At 32.5% G+C, this 23,627-nt stretch overlaps 1 protein-coding gene across 2 annotated transcripts in view; it reads right to left on the bottom strand.

Annotated features, from left to right (window-relative positions):
• Positions 1–23,627, bottom strand: part of LOC139488787 (crossover junction endonuclease EME1-like) — a 32,496-nt gene that overhangs the window by 7,550 nt on the left and 1,319 nt on the right. The window contains exons 2-8 of one of the 2 annotated variants that reach the window (XM_071274695.1): positions 18,083–18,694; positions 17,112–17,246; positions 12,918–13,088; positions 12,092–12,184; positions 11,763–11,872; positions 9,224–9,347; positions 6,950–7,065 (exon numbers count right to left, since the gene is read on the bottom strand). In XM_071274695.1, coding sequence (XP_071130796.1) covers positions 6,950–7,065; positions 9,224–9,347; positions 11,763–11,872; positions 12,092–12,184; positions 12,918–13,088; positions 17,112–17,246; positions 18,083–18,694 — 1,361 coding nt within the window. Of the gene's footprint in view, positions 1–6,949; positions 7,066–9,223; positions 9,348–11,762; positions 11,873–12,088; positions 12,185–12,917; positions 13,089–17,111; positions 17,247–18,082; positions 18,695–23,627 lie in introns of both variants that reach the window. The other variant, XM_071274696.1, reaches the window with a different exon arrangement.

Here is a 23,627-nt window from a genome sequence, read left to right as displayed (position 1 = left end):
AAGTGTGTGACAGTCTTTACAATGATGACCATAAAAGCCACAATTAAAGCAGATACCATTGAATGTCTTTGCAATGGTTTGTCTTTTACCATGCTGTTCATTACTTTCATTATTGGACTGAGAAATAGTTGTTTGGTTGAAAATGTTTACAACTTTGTTTATGTTTCTAAGTAAAAGAATTGTACCCTGATTAGTGAGGTGTATTCCATCACGGTGGTAGTAAGAAGAAACGAGATCGCCGCCTCTGGAGACAAATGCATCTGTTTGTTTGATGATTTTTAACTTATGTTCAGTAGAAACTCTGTGTAATATTGCATTATAAATTTCTGTATCAACATTCCGTCTTGGACAAATCTCAGATACAGCAATGTTTATGCCTGGGTTTATCGATTTGACAGTTTTTATCATATCATCATATTTTTCTTTGAAAGCTTCTGGATGTATCCTTGACGAGGCATCATTCCCACCAACAACTAAAATAATACTTTTGTAATGTTGTATATTAGATTTTTTAATCTTTTCTGTTAATGTTGGTACTGTTGCGCCTCTATTTGTTCGTATGTGAACATCTTTTCCAACTTTGTTTGCATCGATGCCTTTAATTATGGAACTTCCTATTATCAATGTTTTTTCTTTCCGTTCGTCTGGAAATATTTGAGAGTTTCTTATTGTTGTATGTGATTGATCTATATATGTCTTTGATGTATTGGCTGTGTTGCTGTTAACACTACGATAATCTATATTTTCATTTGATTTTTCCACTTCAAAGTTTTTTGCGTTGTACTGTGTACGGCTTGGTAAATCTTTTACTCTATCGGCGAGGCTTTGTATTTTGTTATGAACGTGACTAAAATTTTTGTCCTGGTCACTTTTAACCAACTTGACACTGTTTTCAATGTCATATAAATGTTGTGTCTGGTGTTCGTCAATAGTACACATTTTTTTTGAAAAAGCGGTAATCCTATCGTTGACTTGATCGATCTTATTTTGGAAATCTTGTTTGTCTTCTATACATTGTTTGTCTATTGATTTAACGAGTTCAAATAAACTGTCGGTTTTATCTAATAGTTGATGTAAAAGTGATTTGACAGAATTTTCATCTTGTGTGATATTTTCACGTGCATGTAACAATTCATTAACATTCTGTAATGGTTGGCGTACTGTATCGGAATGAATTTCTTTTATATCTTCTTTCTTTTTTATGTTACTGTTATCTTTGGTTGATATCTCAGAATTTTCTTCATTGATATTCTTATTTTCCGTGTTTGAACATGTATTAGATGTACATGTAATAGACATAATAGATTTAGCTTGCGAATGTTCAATGTTTTCACATGATTTTTCATTTGTCTTGGTTGAATTTGAATGATTTTCCTGTTCCGGAAAGTTTACAGAAATCATGTCATAAATGCATTTATTAAGCATATTCAGATCAACTGGTTTTCCATTGATTTGATAGTTTTTCATACAGTTAAGTACTTCTGGAAGATGATCATTGATGAACACAAGTAACTTTTTTCCATTTACTAGTAAGGACGAAGTTGTATGGTACATATTTATAGAAAAACAACTAAGTTTTATATTTCGGCCTCGTGTATCAAATCCTTCACATTTTATTTTATATTGATCTTCAACATTGACAGTTTCTGATTTGTCAAATACCTTTTTGTATATGATGTTTCCTTCATTTTCTTTTCTTTTGTTATCATAAAAAGTATTTAGTGCCCATCTAAATGATTCATAGCAGCTAGCGCTTAACCATATTCTAAGTCCACCGCCTGTTAGATTGTATCGAAAATGCTCATTTTGGGTTGCATCAAGTTTCTTTTTAAGAGATCTTTGTTTATTTAATGAATAATCTTTTGCAATAGTTTCATTTGCAATTAATGTTTGTTCACTTTGAAGAGATATGGACGTCGCCATTTTTAGAACAATAGTTGCCAACGACGCAACAATTAAAAGTTAATTTGTGACGTTCTGTTTCCTAGATACTGCAGTCCATACAAATTCAACGATGTAGAGATTTATGTTCTATTCATTTTTTTCTATGAAAATTAGCTAAGAGTGCAATAAATGTCCTACCAGAAATAAGCGAATATATCATCCTTTCTGTTGTAACTTTTTTTCCCTGATTTATATTGTGTCTGGACACTTTTTCGTCTAAAAACTACTGCCGAGGTGAAGCCGATTTTTTTTCCAACCTTCCATTTTGCCTGACGTCACAATCATGTCATTTCCGGTGCAATGTTTCTCAAAAACATTTCTCATACATCTTGCATCACACAAATATTCATACAGGTAAGTTATATAATGTTTTACAGTGTATTTAAATAGTCTCATAAGATCAACATTACTGTTTAAATTTTTAAGTAAATTCCTTCTTCTGAAGATACAATATCTTGCTACAGATAACATGAAATTGACAAAACTTACATTTACGCCTTTGATAGATCCAAATAAACCAAACATAAATACCTCTTCATACACTAAATTATCAATTTTGTCAGAATCAACATTATCAAATAAAATTGACAACTTTTGTTGCATAAACAGATGAAATTCTACTAATTCAGAACATAATAGAAATAAATGAGTGATATTTTCTACTTCCTTTTCACATACATCACATACATTGTAATTTATAAGTTTCATAGTCATAAGTTTAGAATTTGTGAAAATACAATAATGTGCTATTTTGAAATCTAGATCCATTAATATAGATGGTTTCCAATAAAAATTAATGTTTTTCCATACTTTACAAAGATCATTCTCTTCAATCTCAAAAACTTCCATCCACTTTTTATAGCAAATAGGATGCTGACATAGTTTACTAGTAAGTAATAAATACAATTCTTTTGTCGAACACATAGAAAACTCTGACAATTTATCTTTGAAAATGACATAAATATTTATAGAGCGAGAAACATTTCTCTTTTAAACATACCATGTAGAGGTATTACATAACATTCATCCCTCAATTGACAAGGAAATTAGACTATGATAAAATATAGTAATACAGTTAAAGGAAGTATAAATGTTAAAAATAATTTTCAACTTTAAAAAAAAAATTGTATAAAGGTATAACAAGAGTGCACACACTGAAATGTTTCGCCTTCTTTACTAATCATTGATATTATGTTGAAAGTCCTAAGTATAAAGCTTTATTACAACTGTCACATAAACTTAACATTAACCAAGATAGCTAAACAAAGACCAATGAACCATGAAAATGAGGTCAAGGTCAGATGAACCATGCCAGGCAGACATGTACAGCTAACAAAGCTTCCTTACAACAAATATAGTTGACCTATTACTTATAGTTTAAGAAAAATAGACCAAAACACAAAAACTTAACACTGTGCAATTGAGGTCATGGTCAAATAAACCTGTGGGACTGACATATAGATCATAATATATTTCCATACACCAAATATAGCTGACCTTTGGCATATAATATTAGATAAAAAGACCAAAACTTAAAAACTTAACTTTGACCACTGAACCATGAACATGAGGTCAAGGTCAGATGACATCTGCCCGCTAGACATGCACACCTTACAATCATTCCATACAACAAATATAGTAGATCTATTGCATAAAGTATGAGAAAAACAGACCAAAACACAAAAACTTAACTATAACCACTGAACCATGAAAATGAGGTCACGGTCAGATGACACCTGCCAGTTGGACATGTACACCTTCCAGTCCTTCCATACACCAAATATACTAGCCCTATTGCTTATAGTATCTGAGATATGGACTTGACCACCAAAACTTAACCTGGTTCACTGATCCATGAAATGAGGTCGAGGTCAAGTGAAAACCGTCTGACGGGCATGAGGACCTTGCAAGGTACGCACATACCAAATATTGTTATCCTATTACTTATAATAAGAGAGAATTCAACATTACAAAAATTCTGAACTTTTTTTTCAAGTGGTCACTGAACCATGAAAATGAGGTCAAGGACATTGGACATGTGACTGAAGGAAACTTCGTAACATGAGGCATCTATATACAAAGTATGAAGCATCCAGGTCTTTCACCTTCTAAAATATAAACCTTTTAAGAAGTTAGCTAACGCCGCTGCCGTAGCCGCCGCCACCGCCGCATCACTATCCCTATGTCGAGCTTTCTGCAACAAAAGTTGCAGGCTTGACAAAAATAATGAAACGTTATTTTTCAATATGTATTTGAATTTTATATTTTTATGATTTAATCTTTTTCACCCATAAAACGTAAATATAAGGAATAATTTTGAATGGTGACAAATAAGGGGAAGTAACTCTAGTTCAAATATGTTTGTAAACCAGTAGTGCAATTTATTTACGACCTAAAGCTAAGGTAATTGGTGTTAATTAACAGTGTGTTTGACACCAAAGCTGTCAAGTGAAGCCATGCACTTAATGGGTCACTTAATTTGACAGTTTACATAGCTAGATGATCTGCCTGTTCATGGAAGCATTACGAATTTGCCGGTATTTCTAAGGAATATTACTTATGAAAATCAATCTCAAGGCTAAGAAATACAGGTGAAATCGGGTCCTTTTCGGAATTCCCGGGTTATTTCAATGACCGAGCGGGTGTCCCGGGTGATCCCTCAGAATTGTGAAAATCTCGGGTCACACCCGCATAATACGGGTCAGTTGACAGGTATGATGTATTTGTTGTTGATGAAACCGCATATCCCCTTTGTTAATCTTTTGGTATGCAAGCAGAATTCTTCTTTTGTTTAGGGGAATTCAAAGAGTTCCAACAAGACCTAGATGATTCTGTATTGTGATTGAAATGCTCCTTATAATAAGGGTGGTGTAATTTGTTCAACCACTTTTTGTTAGGCTGAAGAGTTTTAAATGCATTACAGCCTTAAGGAGCAAAATGAAACAGTATTTTGCTCAATAAGAAAAATACATGTGAATTGGATGACAGGTACATGTATTTTAAGGGAAAACTTTAATACATTTGGATCTACACGTATAGCAATATAACTATTTTACTCAGGATGCTTTAGTACAAAGCAAGAAATATTCACTGCTCATCATTTTAAACCTTAATAAGCATGAATAGTTCAAACTAGATATCAAACAGCTAATGAATAAAGGATTTAAAAAAAATCCATTCAGACAAAGCTTATTTGAAGAAGAAAAAAAATTAACTAAACGCCAGAGAGATAAAAAAAAAAGTCTGATATGCACAATTAAATCAAATTAAATCAAATTAAATCAAATTAAATCAAATTATATGCATTAGAGCATATGTTGCTCCTTGCTTTTTTTTATGAAATAACCAAGTTATAACATGTTCACAAAAAAACAATTGTACTGCTTGCTTCACTGGTAGACCACTTGCTTAAAAAAACTAAATATATAAAAAAAAAAAAAATTCACTCAATAGCCCACATTTTTGGAGCTTTTGTCCCAAGGACTATTAAACAAATTGATGTGGCCACATTAACTATGAAGTATCGTAAAAAAAAACATATCCTAGAATGGAAAGTTGATATGCAATACTATTTTATTCAACGGTCAAAACATAAGGCTATGCGGCATATTTTCAACATTTATGTCCTGAACTTTACAAGTTTAAACTTATTTATACTAAAATTCTATACTGCCCCTTCCTTCACTTTGGGTCTTTCTCAGAATTCAAAATTCACTGCCAGCATGTGTGTATATAATGATAACATTCCTAGATATGTCTCTATGAGATGAAACAAAATATCTATGAATATTATGTATCTGCCCAAAAGAGGTGTGGTTTGTGAAACAGGTGTATTTATTAAGTGCAACCTATAATAGTTGATTGTTGACTGCTGTGAATATCATGATTCCAATTCAACCCTTGTACTGTATCTATGAGCAGTCAACAAGCCCAATCAAACCAAGTTCTTACTCAGTCTGAATGTTGCTTTTTTTTGCATTTTGTATAAATACTTTTATAAAATTTGGAAACATGAAAAAAATAATATTTCATGTCAAAATTTTGCTCTGGATACTGTATTTTGGCCATTAAGAAGTTTCTGTCCAAATCTAAAAAAAATAGATAACAGTTTGACAATGTTATTAATGATAAAAAAATCTATAAACATAGACTGAATAAAAATGTTGAAGCTGACGATTAAGTTGGAATATAGGATCATTATGTTTTGCTTTCACAATATAAATGATGTATGCTCTACAAAAATAGTGACAAAAGACTGCATTGCCTGTTTATACCCTATGAACCAATTCAAATTTGAAAGATAAGAAATTTTTAAACTATAATACCCATGAACTGACTGGCAAGAACATACCATTTTTTGTTGGGAGAACAAAGTAGTTACTTCTTAAGGGGGCTCGCTGGTATAAATCTTTTTATTCTTTTTTAAATATAGGATTTCGCTACATTTTTCTATAAATGAACTTTATCAAATACCGGGTATTTAAAAGAATTATTTTTTTTAAATGGGGTCACCGTTCATTTAAGCTCACAATCTACCTACGAAAGAAGCAAACATTTTTGTACAGGTACTATTTTTCTTTTGAACTAATAGGAGAAATAGAGGTAATATCGAAATAAAAAAAGAACTAAATTACAGAAATCTCTTAAATTTTACAAGAGCTTAGTTTGAGGACACCTTATTTGAAAAAATAATAAAAAATATAGACCATTGATGGGTTAAAAAAGATATTTCAATTTAATGCAAAAAAATGGCATTTATGTACCAAAGGGAGATAATTTGGAGCGTTTTCAATGAAATATACATTTTAAAAGTCATCTGGGTCCATAATGAATTAATTATTTGGTTGAGTTTTGTACCATATGATAGAGTTACAACTGATAAAGTAATAAATAAAATTTGTAATGAAAAAAAAAATGTTTTAAATTTTTTTTTTAAATTTTTGTTCCCTCAAGCCTCCTTAAACAGTGAAATAATTTACAAAGACATTGTATCATTTAAACTAACTTTGCAGGTTTTTCTGCTACAGCTTTAGTATAAGTCTTGATAAGGTCTGTTAATTCTTCTGTAGTCTCCAACATCTGTACCACACAACCTGTCTGAAGCTGGACCTCAGCACAGGCCTGCAAATATTAAGAGTGCACTCGCTGAAATGTCTCGCCTTCTTTACCTACCATTGATATTATTTTGATAGTCTTAAATATAAAGCTTTACTTTAACTAACATGATCCAAGAAAATGAGGTCACGGTCATATTAACCATATGAGAAATACATGTACACCTTACAATAATAAAATACTCTAATTAAAGTTGACCTATTGCTTATAGTTTCTAAGAAACAGACTTAACCAAGAAAACTAAACATTGACTAATGAACCATGAAAATGAGGTCAAAGTCAGATGAACCATTACCAGGCAGGCATGTACAGCTTACAATACTTCCATACAACAAATTTAGTTGACTGATTGCTTATAGTGTAACAAGAAAAACACAAAAACATAACAGTGAGCAATGAACCGTGAAAATGAGGTCAAGATCAAACAAAACCTGTGAGACTGACATCATAAAGTAAAAATCAAATATAGTTGACCTTTTGCATATAGTGTTAGAAAAAAGACCAAAACTCTAAAACTTATCTTTTGAACAATGAACTATGAAAATGAGGTCAAGGTCAGATGACACCTGTCAGTTGGACATGTACACCCTACAATTCCATACACCAAATATAGAAGACCTATTGCTAAAAGTATCTGAGATATGAACTAAACCATGAAAGCTTAACCTTGTTCACTGATCCATGAAATGAGGTTGAGGTAAAGTGAAAACTGTCTGACAGGCATGAGGACCTTGCAAGGTAATCACATACCAAATATAGTTATCCTATTAACTCTTTTTTCAAGTAGTCATTGAACCATTAAAATGAGGTCAAGGACAATAGACATATGAAAGACTGAAATGTCTTAACATAAGGCATCTATATACAAAGTATGAAGGATCAAGGTATTCTACCTTCTGAAATATTAAAAGCTTTTAAGAAAGTAAGTAAATGACACTGCCAGACCTCTATCCCCATGACAAGCTAGACAAAAAGGCACATGAAAAACAGAATGGACGATTGTCTTTGCTGAAATGTGATTAAATAATGAGGACAGTCCTCATGGAATTGTAATTTCTGTATGATATAAGTTCTGAGCTTGAGATCAATGTCAGGTTTGAAATAAAAAGAATGTGTCCCTTGTACACGGATGCCCCATCCACACTATCATTTTCTATGTTCAGTTGACCATGAAAATAGGGTAAAAACTCTAATTTGGCATTAAAATTAGAAAGATCATATCATAGGGAACATGTGTACTAAGTTTCAAGGTGATTGGACTTCAACTTCATCAAAAAAAACTGACAGACGAAGGAATGAACAGACGGCTAACGGAGGCACAGACCAGAAAACATAATGCATAATGAATTGGGCATAAAAACACAGTTAAAACATTATAAGCAATCATTAGCTAATATTTCCAGGAGGCATTAATATGGTAATCAGAGGGCCCTCAAGATTATCATACTATACTGGAGTGGGACTTTTACTATAGGAAAGGGATTTATACATCTACAGTAGTTAGATTACAAAGGCATTCCTGAATTTACTGTAGTTTGATTACAAAGGCATTCCCTAATCTACAGTAGTTAGATTACAAAGGCACTCCTGAATCTACTGTAGTTAGATTACAAAGGCACTCCTAAATCTACTGTAGTTAGATTACAAAGGCACTCCTGAATCTACTGTAGTTAGATTACAAAGGCACTCCTGTTTCGACTGTAGTTACTGTCAATTCAGAAATTATTGCCTGCATTTATATATTTTTGCCATTTTGTCATATTAAGACAAAAATGTGTTTCAATTTTTGTGATATTGATAAAATTCTGTTTAAATTTATATAAAAAAATGCCAGTTTAAAGTCATTGCTATTACAACCCTGTTGCAATTTTTCTCAATAATAAAAAGCATTAATTTCTGAATTTACAATAGACAAAGGCACTCCTGAATCTATTGATGTTAGATAACAAAGACATTCCTTAATCTACTGTAGTTTGTTACAAAGGCACTCCTGAATCTACAGTAGTTAGATTACAAAGGCACTCCTTACTCTACAGTAGTTAAATAACAAAAGAACTCCTGAATCAACAGTAATTAAATGACATATAGGTACTCCTGAATATATATACAGTAATTAGATTACAAAGGAACTCCTGAATCAAATTTCAACTAATTCAAAATTCACCTCTTCGACATCAATACGTGTTACAATAGTATTGATATTGTTTTTCTTCTTCTTTGTTTGTGAACTTTCTCCAGTGGCTAGAACAGCTTCTCTATGTTGTCTTTGCTTAATGGTCTTCAAATCTCTGAAGAAAAAAACATAAAAGATAAGTTATATTTCAGCATGCCAGAAATGTCTACTGTTTACATATGTTTTATAAGAGAAGCTTCAATAACAAATGTTGATAAGAGAATTATAAGGTTAGCGCTTGTACAATGCAATACAATACACCTTAACCCTTTCAACGCTACACAAAAAAATAGAAAAATGGCTGCCGCTGCTGCATTTTTTTTGTGTTCATTCATTAGAACAGTATATTCCTTTTCAGACTGCTGTATCTTTTTTATTATAAGAGATACAGAAAAAGTTATTGCATGAAAAATGCTCAGGAGAGTATGAACTGTAATGTTAGGCAGTTATTTCAGTAAAATTTTTATCAGGTTACCTGCATTTTCAGGTAATTAACAGGTAAAAGGTGTAATTTGTTACATTTGTGTTGAATTTTGAATAAAAACTACTTTTCGTCTTCATCTATTTTGTTATTTATCTGTCATATAATAAAGAAGACACCAATTGCTCCATTCCGTAGCGTATTGCACCATACACAACGTATTATGTAATCATGGCACAAATCAGTGGCTCCGTCCTCAAAATTTTCAGTCAACCTCCGTTTCCCCCCTTTTTCTACGTCTCGTAATGATCGATCAAATCATATTTCCCACACGAATTGAATGTAATAAACACATTGAGATAACAAGAAACCTTTTCACTAATCCTCGTCATCAGTTTCGCCATAGAAATGCTGAAATATTTCCATATTTACAGCTTCGTTTCCGATTTCCGCCATTTGCAATTGTCAAAATATTTGTTTTTATTTTCCTTCAATTTTCCTTCTACTGCATGATTTTACAATAAAAATTGCCGGGATTTCAAGCGCAAATGAGACCTTGCATATCCTCGATTCATACAAGGAAAAATTAGAGAGGACCCGAATGAAAACCGAATGGTTTAAGAGTCCTTATGAAAAATCCGTTGTCATCGCGGCATATGCCGCGAATAGCAGTGGCGGACGGCGTATGTCATCGCGGCATATGCCGTGTATAGCGTTGAAAGGGTTAAAAGTGTAAGTATCAAATCTCTATCTCTACTAGTCTCTCATGACTTTGAATCAAATAGAAAAGTATCATAACCTTTTATGTGTCCTGCATTAAGAAAGAAAAAGTGAGGTCATAATAAAATTGAGAATGGAAATGGGGAATGTGCCAAAGAGACAACAACCCGACCATAGAAAAAAACAACAGCAGGAGGTCACCAACAGGTCTTCAATGTAGCGAAAAATTCAAGCACCCCAAGTCGTCCTTCAGCTGGCCCCTAAACAAATATATACTAGTTCAGTGATAATGAACGCCATACTAATTTCCAAATTGTACACAAGAAACTAAAATTAAAATAATACAAGACTAACAAAGGCCAAAGGCTCCTGACTTGGGACAGGCGCAAAAATGCGGCGGGGTTAAACATGTTTGTGAGATCTCAACCCTCCCCCCTATACCTCTAGCCAATGTAGAAAAGTAAACGCATAACAATACGCACATTCAAATTCAGTTCAAGAGAAGTCCGAGTCTGATGTCAGAAGATGTAACCAAAGAAAATAAACAAAATGACAATAATACATAAATAACAACAGACTACTAGCAGTTAACTGACATGCCAGCTCCAGACTTCAATTAAACTGACTGAAAGCTTATGATTTCATCATATGAACATCAGGCACAATCCTTCCCGTTAGGGGTTTAGTATCATACCATCATAACATATATGAGAAGAACATAACCCATGTCATGCCAACAACTGGTTTTTTAATAAATGTGTTTAGTTCCGATGCAAAGACCCTATAAGTGAATCAATATTAACGCCAAAATATGCAATCTTTAATGACCTGACAACAGTATCGTAACTATATCCCCTCTTAATAAGTCTATTCAAAGGTTTTGTTAGTTTTTGAGGTGAATACTGACACCTTTGTGCTTTATAAAGAATATTTCCATAAAAAATTGGATGTGAAATACCTGAACGTATAAGAAGTCTGCATGTTGAGCTATATTTACGAATGATGTCCTTATACCGATGATAAAATTTAGTAAATGTTTTGACTAGTTTGTGATATCGAAAACCCTGGTGTAATAATTTTTAAGTAATACATAAATTTCTCTCGTTAAAATCTAAAACATTGTTACATACACGAGCGAATCCTACAAGTTGAGATATATAAACACCGTAAGATGGTGACAAGGGAACATCACCATTTAAATATGGATAACTAAAGATAGGAAATGAAAAATCATCTCTTTTATCATATAATGCATATAACCTTTTTTAAATTGAATTCTAATAAATATACCAATTGAGGAGCATTAAAAAACAAAATTTATGAAACAGATTTAGCTTCTATAGAAAAAAATAAAACTTTCAAAATAAATGAATTATCCTTAAATTTTACCGGAAATATTTTTCCAAACCAATGACAGTAGGTGTGATGGAGATTCTTGGTTGCCTCTCTCGTACAATCTGTATATACTGTCGTAAAGTTGTCTTTCCATCACCTCCACCCTTAAACACATATGACAGGAATGTTTTATAAACACATATGACAGGAATGTTTTAATTCAATTGTATATATTTGGTGTTCCCAACTTTTGTAACATATATATTCAAGAACGTAAATTTCAGTTAGCATGGTTAGATTTTTATATATATATTTATCTGAATTTTGAAATATAATCTATGAACAGAACATGCTCGTAGAACAAGCACTTGCTAAATAAGTACCTGTTTTGAATTTTCTACCATTTGAACAAAGTCTGAAACAGGTAAAATGATTAATGCTTCATCTTCTGTTACTTCTCTTTTCACAGTTTCCACCTAAACAACAAAAGAAAAATGCTTACAAATCATACAAATGTGGGAAGTGGACTACATCATTAGTAATTAAGTGTTCTTTATAATAGCAGCCTTAATATTAGAACCAAGTTATAAGTCTTGACCAGTTAAATTCTGTAATTCTTGGTTTGTCTACCTGTTATTTTTCTTTCCTCTGATGCTATGTCATCAGGGTAATATCAAATACCTGGATATAATTCAGTACTGTAATCAATGATTATTTTAAAAATAAGTGCACATTTCACAAACTTAAATATAAAATTTCAAACTGTACTAGACTCTTTCAATATTGAAATGAGATTACCATAAAATTTCTAAGATCTGTTCCATTAAATTTTGTATGCTTCCAGCAGCTATAACTTGAATTGAGTACAGTGATCTCTTACCATTAAGTACTACAAAGTGATCTTCGTAACCTTTACATTTTATGATTTACTTGATACTTGATGAACAGTAAAAACAAAATATGCAGTTAATTAAGACTACAAGTTCATAATAGAATCATTTATTATGATAGTAAACAAATATGTCAAAATTGACAGAAAAGTATACTTTTGCTGTATACTTGCAACCTAGAACTATTTAGAAAATAATTTTTCACAAATACAAAATGTATGAGATCAAGAAATTGACCGGACAGAATTGATATGGTCATCTCTAAAAGATTTGTTTTATACTTCAGACTTGTAATTAATAGTTTTATATTGAGTTATACCTGAGTACCATTTTCTATCCATTCTGTTACCATTCTCTTCCATGATATAGTAAATGGAAATCCCTGTTCCTCTGTAACACAAGGTACCTTTAATTCTTCTCCCACTTTAAAGATGGCTGCTCCTAATCCACAATCATTTATAATGTGTGGATCTAAAACAATTTTCATAAACTGAAAAAAATAGTGTGACATCTGTCTAGCTAATGATAACATTCATCTTATTGTTAGAGATAGACCAACTTCCAGTTTGGTGAAAGATTTTGCTCAATGTTGTTGGATAATTGGGACAATGATATGAAAAACTGCAATAAAAGCGATATATGCAAATAAAAATCATGAAAAAGCATAAGTAGATGTTTTTTGTGTTTTCATTTGTCTGTTCTATGTTGCGCCTGCAAGTTGTATTTGGTCATATCCAATACAGAATGTGAGTGTATGAAAATTGAATGAAACCCGCATATTTGATGATAGTGACTGCCAGGCCATAAAAAAGAATAGGTTTGTTTGCCCTAACCCTACCTACCCAGGAAAAGATGCCTACTCAAGTCCTTTTATTGTCCTGATTTGAAGAAGTTTTTTTTATCAGATAGGCATCAAGACTAATAAACATCCGATACTACAAGGTTTTAAAAAAAAACAAAAAAACCTAGAGGCTCTCAAGAGCCTGTATTGCTCACTTGACTCTACTTGGGATTTTGAAAACATATAAAAAAAGATAAAAATTTGGCTAAAAATTAACAACACTTGGCCAGCACCTGATTAGGAGAGAAGCATTCATGCTATGTTTGGTTTCATTCAATTCAGTGGTTCTTTAGAAGAAGACTTTTGTATGCATTTCCAATAGGGTCCTATGTTAAACTAAGCCCTTCGCTGGCGACCATCTTGGATGATGGATCGGTTACAAAGTAACAACACTTGGTCAGCATCTCATCAGGAACATTCATGCTATGTTTGGTTTCATTCCATTCAGTGGTTCTTTAGAAGAAGACTTTTGTATGCATTTCCCATAGGGTCCTATGTTAAACTAAGCCCCTCGCTGGCGGCCATCTTGGATGATGGATCGGCTACAAAGTAACAACACTTGGTCAGCATCTCATCAGGAACATTCATGCTATGTTTGGTTTCATTCAATTCAGTGGTTCTTTAGAAGAAGAAATTTGTATGTATTTCCGGTAGGGTCCTATGTTAAACTAAGTCCTCCCACTGGCAGCCATCTTGAAAATTGGATTGGCGACAAAGTAACAACACTTGGTAAGCATCTCATAAGAAACATTCATGCTATGTTTGGTTTCATTCCATTCAGTTGTTTTCTAAAAGAAGACATTTGTATGTATTTCCAATAGGGTCCTATGTTAAACTAAGTCACCCCAGGTCTAAATTAAAATATTGTTTGTTTGCCCTTTTTCGACCCTATTTTTTGAAACAGGGTAGGTAGGTAGATAAAATATTTTATTTTTCTTTCCCAAAAAATAACTGGCTCGGTACCTTTTTTATCATGGGTAGTCTGCGAGGTAGGAATATTATATTTTATTTTATAGTTACAAAATCTGCATGATATCATATTTGTCTGTATTGCTTTTGTTTAAGTATGATTTTACTGATCTTCACTATTATTAAAATTTCTGGGACTATTAGTATAATAGTCACAGAAAGTTATGAAAAATAATTAGCATGTAAAATGTGAAGTTAATTCATATGCACTACTTTTTTTTTTAAATATCAAAATATAGGGTTGTGCGGCATATTTCAACGTTTATATGCCTGGAACTTTTTTAAGAGTTTTAACTTGCACTAATATTATGTACCTTGTACGCTTAACTCTACTAAAGGTTTATTACTATCATATATCTCCCTAGCATGGTTTGTGAAACAGCTGTACAATGTGCAATCTATAGCATGTTTTATTCCGACACTCTACCAATTTTATCAAAATTTGAACTTAAATTATCAGAGATGTATCTGTGAAATAAAATTAATGTTTGACTAGAATATAAAGCCACTGCCTGGCAGTGCATTTCCAACCATCATCATCATGCAACCAGTTGGAAGAGCTAAAACTAAGCATTTGTCTTATTTTACTTACAACCCTAGAGACTGAGTGTTTAAATTTTCGTGTGTCCTGGTGTTTCCAATAAAAATCTACAAAACTTGAAATTCAATTGTCATGTATTTTACATCGTAATTATAAATGGTCTGTAAGGAAAACTTTGCAATTTTACTGCCAATTACTCTCCAATTTACAGGACTTTGGTTCATGTCACATATAAATAAAATGTCAAAGCTGGTCGAAGGCAGCATTAACATAATCATCCTGATCTACTGATCACCAAAGGCCATCCCTGCAGGATACAATGTCCGTTTAAAAAATATTTCGAACACACGTCGATAATTTTGTATTGGAAGAACTTTTTTAAATGAACCCTGCTCTTCAAGTATAAAGACACAGGTCATATAATGATTTCAAAACTTTCAACATAGATAACAATCAAATGCAAGTGTTCATGCCAAACACTCACATGATATCAAACAAACTAAATCTTATACAGGGAAGATAAAACCCGAAGATTCCGGTAAAACAGTTATGAGCGGGAAATACAAATATAAGATTTTCGGTAGGAATGAAAAAAAAATTAAAAGTAAAGTATTGCAGGTAAATACAAATAAAAGATTTTCAGTCGGAAAGAATTTATAGGGTCGGTCGGTAAAGGGCAAACAAACAATATTTTAATTTAAGCCCCACTGGCAGCAATCTTGCATGCTGGTTCGGCGACAAAGTAACAAAACTTGGTCAGCATCTCATAAGGAACCCGCATGCTATGTTTGATTTCATTCCATTCAGTGGTTCTCTAAAAGAAGTCATTTGTATGCATTTCCCATAGGGTCCTATGTTAAACTAAGTCCCCCGCTGTCTGTCATTTTTGATGATGGATCGGCTGCAAAGTAACAACATTTGGTCAGCACCTCATAAGGAACATTCATGCTATGTTTGGTTTCATTCCATTCAGTGGTTTTCTAAAAGAAGTCATTTGTATGCATTTCCCATAGGGTCCTATGTTAAACTAAGTCCCCCGCTGTCTGCCATCTTGGATGATGGATCAGCTACAAAGTAACAACATTTGATCAGCACCTCATAAGGAACATTCATGCTATGTTTGGTTTCCTTCCATTCAGTGGTTCTCTGAAAGAAGTCATTTGTATGCATTTCCAATAGGATCCTATGTTAAACTAAGTCCCCCGCTGGCAGCAGTCTTTGATGATGGATCGGCTACAAAGTAACAACACTTGGTCAGCATCTCATAAGGAACATTCCTGCCATTTTTGGTCATGTGACTTTAACAATGTTAACATCATGGAGTAGAATAAAGTGATGATTTTATGTTTTCACTTTGTGACATTTTAAAATCCTCTATAAAAACCTTCATACAAATCAAAAATTGTAAGAAAGCTTTTCAAATGCCATTTTAATAACTATACAAATTTGATTGAGGAACAAAATGAACCTGCGAATTGATTTTCTGGGCGATCAGGATAAAATATTTACTTAGCCGAAAATCTGGTCGCCTTAGGTGACTTGGCAACTAGCAATTTCATCTATGCTAGCCTATTTCCATGAGGAAATTGTATGACAGTTTTGATGTAAATAAAAAGTAGGTAGACCCTATACTTTATAGAGCAGCGTGACAAAGAGCACTTCTCATTTAAGTCTTAGAACTTATCAGTATCAAAAGAGTAATCACTTCTCTCCATGAAGTAGTGTGAGCCCTGATTTGTGTGAAGCATTTAAAAAAAAGATTCATTTAATTCATAGTTGGTGTTTTACGCTGGTTTCAGCACTATTTTCTATATTGTGGCACCTAGTTTGTATTGGTGGAGGAACCAGGAGTACAGCAGACAGAGCCAACCAGGTAATTGTACATGTTGTGAGTCATGTATCAACCTTCTTTAAAATTTGGCAATCTTAGTCAATCAAGATTTGCGAAAATCATGCCCGTCACATGCATGGTTCAACCATCAAGATTTGCGAAAATCATGCCTGTCACATGCATGGTTCAACCTCCAAACCTCAGTGTTGACAGCGATACTGTACAACACACTGCCAACAAAGATGAAAAGAAGATTATACTTCTAAATAATTGTAAACTTCATACTTCATTTGTACATGTTGTACATTTTACATAAAAGTGGCTCCCATACCTCTAATGATTGATTCCAAGCCCCCATTTGTTTTTTTCTTTCTCCTTGTATTTTTCTAATTTGAACATTCTTTTTCTTTTCCAGCTGGGCTTTCTCCCTTTCTAATTTCTTCTGTTCAGCAAATTCTTTTTTCAACTGAAAAGAATTAACATTCATAGATTGACAAACAGAAAGAACTAAAATAAATACAAAAGCTATTGTGCTCTGTGAACGTGTAGTTTATTCACTGGGACCGCTCAATTTCTTTTAAGACAAATCTATCACTCTTTGATTAATTTACCTGAGAACAACAAATGTTCTTCTAAAAAGTAAAATCACAAAAATACTGAACTTAGAGGAAAATCTAATCGGAAAGTCTATAATCACATGGCAAAATCAAATAACAAAACACATCAAAAACGAATGGACAAGAAGTGTCATATTCCTGACTTGGTACAGGCATTTTCAAATTTAGAAAATGGTGGATTAAACCTGGTTTTATAGCGCTAACCCTCTGACTGTGATGACAGTCTCATCAAATTCCGTTATATTTACAATGATGCGTGAACTAAACAGACATAATAAATAAAATAGTCAAAATATGGGTACAGTTGATGAAAATACATGCATTATTAAAACTAGTAATTAACTTAATATAATGAATGCATAATAATGTACATGTAATTATATTATTTGTGCATTCATAATTTATATGGTTGATGGCTGAGCTCTGATTCTTAACTGATCAATGCTAATATACTATATATACATCTACACTGTTTTGTTTTTCAAATAATTGATTTTTCTGATTCTGTTCTTTCAAAATGATTTTAAATATGCATTCACACATAAACATAATTATTTATGCATTCACACATAAATATAAGCTCAGTATGTGTTTAGGATAATGTGCACATAGTAGCTTGCACCAATATATGTGTACATGTACAATAAATATAATTACATGTATAATATATAAACAGATTCTCTACCTGAGCTTGCCTCTTTCTGTCCTCAATTTCTTCTGTAGTTCTTTTTCGCTTGATTGGTTTGTCAGATTTCTCTAACCCAGGTACATGTAGATTTAGGTCTAAAGATTTGTTTTTGTTAACACATTCAATTGTATTTGAAGTACTAGAGGTTTGACTATAGTCCTGATCACTGTTATTGCCAAAATTTGCGTTGCTTATTTCATCATCCATATCACAACATTCAATAATTTCAATTACATTTTTTGAATGCATATTTTTTAAATTTTCTTTTTGCTGATCATGCTGATCACATTTTATACTTGTGCCAATTAAATTACCAGTAAATTCTTTATAAGTAAATGTTGATTGCTTCCCAAGCAAGCGTTCTTTCAATGACAAAGTCTCAACCATTTCAACATCATTGTCAGAACTATCTGACAGAAAGTCATTTTTACTGTATGGAATTTTCCTGGCTTGTTTACTACAATCTTTTCCCTGGTAAATGGATGACACTAAACCTGGTTCATTAGAATCAAGGACAAGAGCAATGTTTTTAGGCTGTTTACATGGTTTCAATGATAATTGTGGAAGCTCCTCATCAGAATCAAAATCAGTGTTCTGGAGTCTGTTTACCTGAAATATAAGTGTATAGTGTGTTAAATTATACAGCTTGAGTAAATTCAATGAAATATTCAGCGTTTGACTTCAAAAGATGTACAATTAATCAAGACAAGTGAAAGTCATTCCTGTGCAAGATAACGATGCAGTGTACTTGTCAGATGGCAAATATTTAAGATAAAATAAAGGTTGAAAACAAGGAAAAATACCAAATCTGGTCTCACTTATTTTTCTTTTTATTAATATATCATCATCCCAATCACTGTGGCCAATACCATAAAAATAAATACCAGTACGTAGTTGAATGGCTTCAGATCTGTTGTCAGTGTAACAGTGTGAGTCCTTTTATCAGAAACTACAGAATTTAAATTAAAATCTTTTTCTTTAGATACATGAACTATTTTTTGGTCTTGAAGATACATTTTTAAGCTTCTGTCCAAGTTTCATAACAATGCAATTCAATTCAATTCAATATTTTATTTACGTCTCCCCTTATGTATAAAATTACACAATACATTTATAAAAGATACATTTTGTATACATAAGCCAATCTGCACAGATTTATGAGAGACGATAATCACTTAAAAGAATATGTATATGTACATAATAAATATTAAACCTAAATGGTAAAATTATACAACAAAAGTATTTAATTATTATTTACAATATAAAACTTCTCAGCGTCGTTTAAGAATAAAATTACAGGTTTTGGCACATAATCTTATAATATCTTGATTCGAAAATAAAAATACTATTTTCTGACAATCTGTAAAACTATTAAAATGTTCATCAATTTTAAGAGACTCAGTAAAAAGAACTTGTCTAAGATCATTATAAACAGCACAATGTAAAATAACATGATATTCATCTTCGACAGTATTAAAACAATTAAAACAACATCTCTCTTCCAGCGGCAAATTTTCATACCTCCCAGTTTCCAGTCTAATAGGAGCCAAACCACATCTAAATTTTGCAAAGGCGCTTCTTTCACAAAAAGGCATTAACAGTTTGCAGTAGTTTTCTACAACATACTCCTGCTTAAAAATATTATAGGTTCTCAATTTATTCCACCCATTTCCCCGTCTGGAAGAGGATGACTTAACAATACTTTTCCATTCTTCAATATAAATATCAAACATTCTTGACATGACTGTATCAATAACATGCATGAAGTTTCACAAATTAATCATGAAATTCTAGGAAGTTAGGAAAAAGTTATTAATGTTGAGTGTAACAAACTCTAATCTGAGACAGTTTCTACCTGTTAACTGTAAAAAAAATCTAGAGCTCTGTGTCACTCACCTGATGATTTTATTTACAATAGATGCATGAAATAATGCAACCATTATACTTTTGCTTTAGTTTCAGAGATACAAGTTAAAAACTGCATTTTTTCCCCCCAAGTTCAATTTTAATCCATGTCTGCCATTTTCATGTTAGTTGGCAGGCATGGTCACCAGGACACATTTTTAAACCAGATACCCTAAAGTTGATTGTGGCTTAGTTTCACTTTGGTTAAATTTGTCATAGTTGTTTCAGGAGAGAAGATTTTAGAAAGAGATTACAGAAATTAACGAAAAATTGTTAAAAAAATTGACTATAAAGGGCAATAACTCTTTAATGGGTCAATTGACCAATTTTGGACATGTTGACTTGTTTGTAGATGATACTTTGCTGAAGGGGGCGGGAGAAATATATCCCCTGTCCAGTGGCGGATCTAGATATTTTCATAAGTTGGGGCCCACTGACTACCTAAGAGAGGGCCTGCTCCGGTCATGCTTCAGTGATTTCCTATATAGGTAGCAAAACACAGTTAGAAGTTAAGTTTCGCATTATGGCCATGGTGAGTTTTTTAAATATGAAAGTTTTTGTACAATAAAATTGATTTTTAGATAATTGAAGAATAATATAGCCTTCTTAATGGGTTTATCTGAACATTTAGATTGTTTTTAAGGGGGCTCCTGGGTATAAATCAATTTTTTTTTCTAATATATAGGATTTCGCTATATTTTTTTTTTTAATGAACTTTATCATATACTTAAAAGAAAAATGAAATAAAAAAAATGGGGTCACCATTCATTTAAGCTCACAATCTGCCTCCGCAAGAAGCATACATTTTTGTTGATGTCCTTTTTTTCTGTTGAACTAATAGGAGAAATCCAGTTAATATCGAAATAAAAAAAATAACCTAATTACAGAAATCGTTTAAATTTTACAAATATTTAGTTTATGTACAGCTTATTTGAAAACAATAATAAAAAATATATGTCACCGATGAGTTATAAAAGATATTTCAACTTTAATGCCAAAAAATGACATTTTTGCACCAAAGGGAGATAATTTGGAACTTTTTCAATGATATAAACATTTTAAAAGTCAATTGGGCCAAACCGAATCAATTTTTTGGGGTTGATTTTTGTACCATATCAGAAAGTAATAACTAATAGTGTAATAAATAAAATTTGTAATGAAAAATTAAAGGGTTAATTTTTTGCTGAAATTTTTGCACCCACGAGCCACCTTAACATGTTTTATAGGCCATTTATATGTGTGACAGTCCGTATTATCCTATCTGATTTTTTTTGGACCACTTGATAGATATAAACCTATACTGATTCAGGAAAGGTATCACTGTAATTGATTGAAATTTTCCTTTAGACCAAATTTTGGAGACTTTTGTGACATGTTCACCCTCCTTTTTTGCTATGTTTGTATCTAAGAAATGCAGATTGTTGCCATGGTTACACCCAAAAGGGATTATATTTCACCATTATAACCATTAGAAATCAAATCTATGGAAGATTCTCTTTCTATAAATTTATACATGCATAACACACATATAAAGCCTTATTTCTTAGACAGGAGGGGAAAGAGGGTGTTTAAAAATTATGAGTGTCAATTTTAAGTTTTTTTCCTAACTGTGTATTGATACCATAATCAAGCAAATTTTTCCCGGAAAAAGGAGGACCCGGGCCTCTGCTGTCCCCCCCTCAGTATAAAAATAGGAAACAAATGAGTAATTAAGGTGACACATGAACTCAGAGGGCGAAAATATACACATAGCAGGGGCGGATCCAGAATTTTGGAAAGGGGGACGGAAGTGTCAAAGTTTTTGGGACCTTTTTGGGCTAAAAACATAAAATAAGTGTCAGTATATGTATCATTTCCTAAACGGTTTCCTGGCGTGGGGCATGTATATTTTATAGTTGCTGTAAAGTGTAAGGGTTGAACATTTTTGATTCTGTATTCTCCCTATTAATTGTCTATCATATAATGATAGCATGGATCCAAAGCTATGTACTGATATATTTGATGTGGGATTTGTCAGTAAAAAATAGACATGACAATTCTCGCCAGTTTGTTGCAAGTTAAGTTGTCATAACCTCACAGATTTCTTCTTGTAAATAAGATATACGCCGGGCTATTCGATGAAATTTACAATACGACTGACACGAGTTAAAAAGACAAACATGCAGTTTTTATCCAAATGTTTGGTTGATATGTTTCACCCAACAAAACTAGGGAAAGTGAGGGGTTCCAAATCAAACAAAGGCTACGAAAGAGTCTGAAATGACAACGAATTTATGAATAACAGTCGACAAATGGAGACATAAAGGCCACACCCAGCAGGCAGGTTACAGTCTGGTCTTGAAAAAAGTATTCAATATATAAGTGCGGGGAAACAGACATTCCGGTCAGACATGCAAAACTTGGCCACAAAAAAATATATGCCCGTTTTTATTCATGATGATATGTTCATTTTATGCTAAATAATTTTGTTGGAAATTTTAGTTTCTAATAGCAAAAAAGTGGACAAGACTATTGTTTCAATCCAGATAAGGCCAGAATTGAGTTTTGCTTAAGGCAAGAATCATGATCAGAGTCAAATTTTTTCTCTCTCAAATATCTCAGACTGCCACCTCAAACTAAATAGTTTGTACCTGAGACTTGAAATCTTTCTAGAGCTTATAAATTTTGACTGGCGATCATTATTCAATTTGTTATTTATAAAATAGGTTGAGGCATTTGGGGTTAAACATGTTTTTGTAGGTAAACAGGGGTGTGGAAATATTTGTTGTGAGCACTTGTCCCTGGGCAAGTAAAACTGTAAATTTTACTTGTCTGGAAAATAAGTTACTTGCCCTGATCGATGGTCCCAATAAATATTAAAGTATTCCATTGTTAGCTAAGCCTTATATATGATTCTTAGCACTGTTTTGTATCATAAAATGAAATCCATTTGTTTATATGTGTAAAAATTTAGGAAAGTAGGGAATGGGTTAACATCAATGGGACAGAAACCTAACATCAAACTAACCAATGAAATGACATGTAAAGGACAATTTTGCAGCACTTTTTGAATAAAAATTGTAGCCAGTAGGTACATGTACATATACTAATTTTGATGACAGTGAGTAAAGAAATGGAAACTAATTTTAATAGATAAACTATTGTTTTTTTGGGGGTTTCTTTCAACTGACACACTTGGTTTTTTCTTGATAGTTGTCTTGATGGGCAATAAAATCGTTCCTTCTATTTACCACTTTGACAACAAATAATGTTGACCTTTCATCTTTAAATACTTAAGACAAAACATTTATTTATTTCCAATCCTAAATAGCCAGGGCCAATCTGATATCCACGATGTCTGAAATTCTCGCTTCCGTATTATTTTTTTTAATACTGCTTGTCCTCCATTTGCGTTTAAGTTTTCTACTCGACTTGTTACTCTTTTGTCTTGCTTGTCCGGTGTAAAGAAATGACACTTCCGGTGAATGATGGATAAAACCTAATTGACGATTCCGGGTCAATGGACTAAGCCAATGCAATGTTACGCCATTCGGGTACGCATACTTATTTTTATTTATTTTGGTAATCAATCTATTTCCATAATAATGCAATATTTATTGTCATGAACATTGATGTTTTTACATGCTGACCATTGGTT

Source organism: Mytilus edulis, chromosome 9 (assembly GCF_963676685.1).
Source record: "Mytilus edulis chromosome 9, xbMytEdul2.2, whole genome shotgun sequence".
Lineage (NCBI taxonomy): Eukaryota > Metazoa > Mollusca > Bivalvia > Mytilida > Mytilidae > Mytilus > Mytilus edulis.
The sequence above is the reverse complement of the archived record's forward strand: the minus strand, read 5'-3'. Positions and strand labels throughout refer to the sequence as shown.